The sequence below is a fragment of the Trachymyrmex septentrionalis genome, unplaced genomic scaffold (assembly GCF_001594115.1).
Source record: "Trachymyrmex septentrionalis isolate Tsep2-gDNA-1 unplaced genomic scaffold, Tsep1.0 scaffold11, whole genome shotgun sequence".
Lineage (NCBI taxonomy): Eukaryota > Metazoa > Arthropoda > Insecta > Hymenoptera > Formicidae > Trachymyrmex > Trachymyrmex septentrionalis.
The window spans coordinates 5,768,343-5,773,441 of record NW_017304228.1 but is presented as its reverse complement, the minus strand read 5'-3'; the positions used below and the strand labels follow the sequence as shown (position 1 = coordinate 5,773,441).

General features: G+C 30.9%; 1 protein-coding gene across 1 annotated transcript in view; it reads right to left on the bottom strand.

Moving 5' to 3' along the window:
- Window positions 1-3,916, bottom strand: part of LOC108749908 (pancreatic lipase-related protein 2-like) — a 17,448-nt gene extending 13,532 nt beyond the window's left edge. The window contains exon 1 of the mRNA XM_018488937.1: window positions 3,049-3,916. Within this exon, the coding sequence (XP_018344439.1) occupies window positions 3,049-3,196 (148 nt within the window). The 5' untranslated portion in view covers window positions 3,197-3,916. The remainder of the gene's footprint in view (window positions 1-3,048) is intronic.
- Window positions 3,917-5,099: the final 1,183 nt, after the last annotated feature.

Genomic DNA, 5,099 nt, shown 5'->3' with positions numbered 1-5,099 from the left:
TAATTTTATAATTTTATAAACATAATAATAAAGTGAATTAATTAATATAAAGAAAACACAGTTGTTTATTTATAAAAAATCTATTTTGCTTACTTTTTTTTTTAAGAAACTATGTATTTTTTTTGTACTAATTGATTTATCTCATTAGTCTGTTCATAAAAGTATTAAGGAGGCATTCTCGCTTTTAGTACTGTTTCACAGAAAAAAATGATTAAATTAACAGGAATTTTTGTGGCAAATATGAAGGGTCCAAAACTTCGCTTAAACCTACCACATTATTTTTTGATAAATCTACTAGAATTCTAGTTGACCAATATTCTAGTAACCAACATTCATTATTTTCTTGGTTAAATTTATTAGAATTCTAGTAATACTTTAATTTAATGCAAAATAATTAAAGAAATCATACAGTAAAAAATTCATATAATTCTATTTAAAAAAGTAAAAGCGACCTATATATTTTTTTAACACATTCACTTAAAACGAAAAAAGAATACCCAGTGAGAAATGACAATAAAATCGATGTCGATTCCATTATCATTTTTTACTGGGTATAGCCAGAATCCATAGTTCGTTCTTAATTTCAAGAATTCAATCTCAAGCAATGTTTTAAGATGCTAATACGGCTCTCTGATTGGTTTCATAACATCTCCAGCACTATATCTTGAGACCATCATTAATCTTGAGCAACGTCTATGAATTCCACCCTATGATCAATATACATCCCCCTTGAAACCGCGCATGCGCGCGTTTTATTTTTGTCTAAAACATTTTTTTCTAAAATAAAAAAAATAGTTTTTGGGGATGGTACATTAAAATGGTCTACCCTGTATATTATATAAAATTCTGGCTCAGTGTCAATTGCAAATATTTTGACATGCGTGTCTTACTGGTTTATTCGCTGTCCTTCACTAACATAGTATCAACCGTTTCGAGAGACCAGCATTAATGGGATTACTTTTCAGGGGTTATCAGCGCGTCCATATCTCCGCACGCGGAGTGTTCTATCAGTTCCTCGAAGACCCCGGTGATGTTTTGTCTCCGCATTGGAGATCAGTGATTAACGATAAGGGCAATATACGATTGCACGTGTGACTGTACACTAATTCTCACTTTATTATAATTTTTTTTTTTACCTTTGCCGTTCGGATATTTTCTTAACATCTCAATTGGTATTCGTGGATATATTTCCAATTACGCCAAATATTGTGAAAAATTGTTTAAATAAATATTTTTTACAAACTTGTTTAATTTTAAGTTAAATAATCTTATTCCTTATAATTTTAAATTACATAATCTTATTTGTTATAAATTTAAATTGCATAATCTTATTCCTCACATTATAACCTTCAAAATAAAAAAAAATCATTCAATTACGCGTTAATGTTAAGCAAAGATATATTAATTCTTAATTAACTAGTATAGTAGTGAATCCATTAGATATCAAATCTTTCAACGCTTCTAAAGACAGGAACAAATAAAAAGATTTTATTAGCTTTTAAAAAATAAGAATCCAACAAATCCACAGTGTTAGAATTGTAACATTTTTTCATGACAATATTTAAGGGGATTCTATAAAGCCGTTTATATTACCGATTAAATCATATAATTTTTGTATAACAAATACTTTTTTTCTCTTTCACAGATTCGAAAATCCATTATTCCAGGATTAAAGTATACACATTAATTCGTGTTTGTGAGGTGGAGTTTATGCCGAGAACGGCTAAAAATTTCGAAATTGATATATTTTTTATCATTTCTTAGTATAACATAGCATCTCAAGCTGTCAAGTCGTGACAACATTTGTTTGATACGGAAGTTTTAAAACCTATACTTACGAAATAGTAATCCACAAAACGTAGTTTGCACGAACAAATAATCGAGTTCTTAGAATTAGACTTAGACGCTTTATTGCGACGAATTTGTTATACGAAAATTGACACGAACGTGCGACTGCATGTATCATAGGCGTGAGATATTGGTATGGTAGTATATATAAGACTATAAAGGACTCCGCAAAATATTATAAAAGGAATAGAGAACAGAGAATAAGAATTTTAACCTAGCAGAAATCATGTATTGTAGAATACGCAGTTTCTGCAAAGGTTGAAATTCTTATTCTCTGTTCCCTGTTCCTTTTATAATATTTTGCGGAGTCCTTTATAGTCTTTTATTGTGCGGATTCCTTCTATTGTGCCCCTAAGACATATCGATGCGCTGGAAAAATAACGACCTCTCGTGACTTCGTCGGAGTTCGAGCTTTAGGATTTCTTTAAGAGTTAATTTAAGGTTTTGTCAGATACACACTGGACCTACATCAGTTAAAGAAATTTTCGAGGGAATACAATTAGAGTTAATCCTTACATGATGCATAGTTTTTAATTGTTACAATACTTCGACTTTTATATAAGATATTAAAGATGGATAAAAAGTTAAAAATTTATGCTTTATACTTTATGAATAAACTTATAGCGTTTTCGGCCCAACCGGGTTTGCATCAATCTGGATTGGAAAATGCATTTTGCTATTGGTTGACATTATACACTTTATCAATAGGAAAGCATGAAACGTCATTATTCAATCGAGGTTGGCGCAAACCCGATTGGGTCAAAAACGCCATTAGCAATACAGCAAATGCAGCAAAACACAATTATAGTGTATGTGGAAAAGTTCTGTTAGCGAAAGAAGATATCACAAAAATGATTTAAGCGATTTAAGGGAAGAATCGTTAGAGGATGAACAACGTTTGGGTTGTCCATTTGTTATTGAAGGATAAACTACAATATATGTGCCCAAACCCATGAAAAATATATGTAAACGTTATAAATAAAGTTACTTTTCAAAGAAGTTTAAAGTGCTTAAATTTATATTTAAAAATCCGCATAAACTTTTTTCGATACTCAACGCGAAGAAGCAGCAAACACAGGTTATTGTTTCACATTCTCCTTCTTATATTCTCATTTTTTTACGGAGTATTTTATAAGCTACAGAGAAATTATTTTGGAAATAAAATAAGATGATAGTAAATTTTTCAAAATTGATACTTACGGTCGTCGAAGTCAAATTTGTTCTGCACCTCCACCGGCGACAAAGTTGTAGTATTCTGAGCTACACTAATATTTCCTCCCTTTTCGGGCAAGGTAGACATCATTTGGGCTGTGTATGCCAACATTATCATCTCGTTAAGGAAAGACATGTTGGAATATTTTTTCGTATTAACAGATCTTCGTACAATCTTCACGTTGATGTATGTATATAACTTACACTTCTCACAATATCGCGTTCTTTCGTATTACGATAATTTGATCGTATCATACATATTGTTGCAACAAATACTAAAATAATATTGCCACATTAGGCGTCTTCTTAAAAACAAGTAGAAACCTTTGCACTGTTATCCATCTGTCGAGTAAATTATGTTATCACAGTGTTCTCTCTGATGTTAACTTTATGTGTTAACTTCCGATGAAAATAAATTATAGACGATACCTGAAGAATCTTTTTCTTTATCACTTCACTTTCTCGAAAAAGTTAGCAACCATAAACGTCCAAGGAATCTTCAGAACTTTTGTGGTCAGTTGAAGATGGACACTTCGCTTTAAATGCTACAGAAATATGTTGCGACGTCCTTGGCGTCGATTCTACGAAGATCTCGTGAGTTCTAAATGTCTGTCTCGTCGACGGGGCAATTCATCAGTGCCAGCCACTATGTAAGCCGGGCGATAAGGAGTAACAATAATGAAAAAATCGATTGACGCAAAGCGCCAATGATATCACTCGTGTCGGCGGCTGTCTCGATATTGAGCGTCCGTTTCCAAATAAATGAAATTTTAATAGTGCGCGCATTCAGTCGCGCGGCGCACTAATTGACTGTGATATTTCATTTAAGTCATTTCTCGATTCTTAAAAATTCTTAATTTTTATATTTAAGCAATTTTCCTTTTTTCATTCTATAAAATTATCATTTTATTTTTTTATATAGTATTTCGATTTTTTAAATGATCTTTAATTTTTGTAGTTTTAAATTTCCAAAAAAAAAACAACACAATTTTCAAATTACACTTATTGCTGCGAACAATTCTCTTTTCGATCGATCGCTAAAAATTTTCTATCATCCGACAGATTGATTACGTGAAGAGAAGAATCGGTTGGCGATGACACGGTCACGGTCAAGCGTCGTCGATGAACTGTAGTCCACTGATCGGCCATGCACTAATCACTCAAATTTCTGCTGACCCAACTGAACATCATATGTTTCCGTTTCACCCCACTCCTCGAAGAGCTCAACTGACAGCTTCTCTTTCTCCGAGCGGTTTGGTTTCAAAATGGAAAGATGAGACGAAGATTACTATATCATTTTAACAGATCTTCTTCTATTACAAAAGTAGAATCACTAATTTTGATAGTGAGGTGACACACACACACACACACACACACACACACACACATACACACACACATTGTAATATATTGTATTATATTTAAATGAAAAATAAATTTTAAGGTTGCTTATATCAAACACATATAAAAAGTAATTACGTTTTTTTATATTATTAAAGAAAAATTTTTGGAATAGATTTGTAAAAACTAAATATATAAAATTTTAGTTTAAAGATGATGCTATCAGCAACTTAGATTACGGAAGTTTATATTTATGTTATACTTACGTTTAAAATTTATTTTTGATAATTTTATTGTTAATTGAGTTTCTTGTCTCATTTAGAAAAAATATTTTTCCTAAATGTTATATTTGGGGTAGATTACATTTAAAGTATTTCTAAAATAAAAGATGGTAGTACTATAAAAAAAGGTGATTTTATCTCTTGGAAATTATATCATTAATTCAGTGATTGTTTTTGGAATCGTAATATATGTTACAAAATACATGATATTTGTTATTTTTTATAGAGACTTTTTCTCGAAAGCAAAGCCTCGGACAAAAACAGTTTATTCTATATTTTCGACTTATTTTTGTACAAGAAATCACTCTCAGTCCAGTTATATTATAAGTTTACTTTTATTCTGTATTTATAACTAATTGATATATTTAAAAAACTTACAATTTGTCACAATCTATTCTGATACTTACTTTACACGTG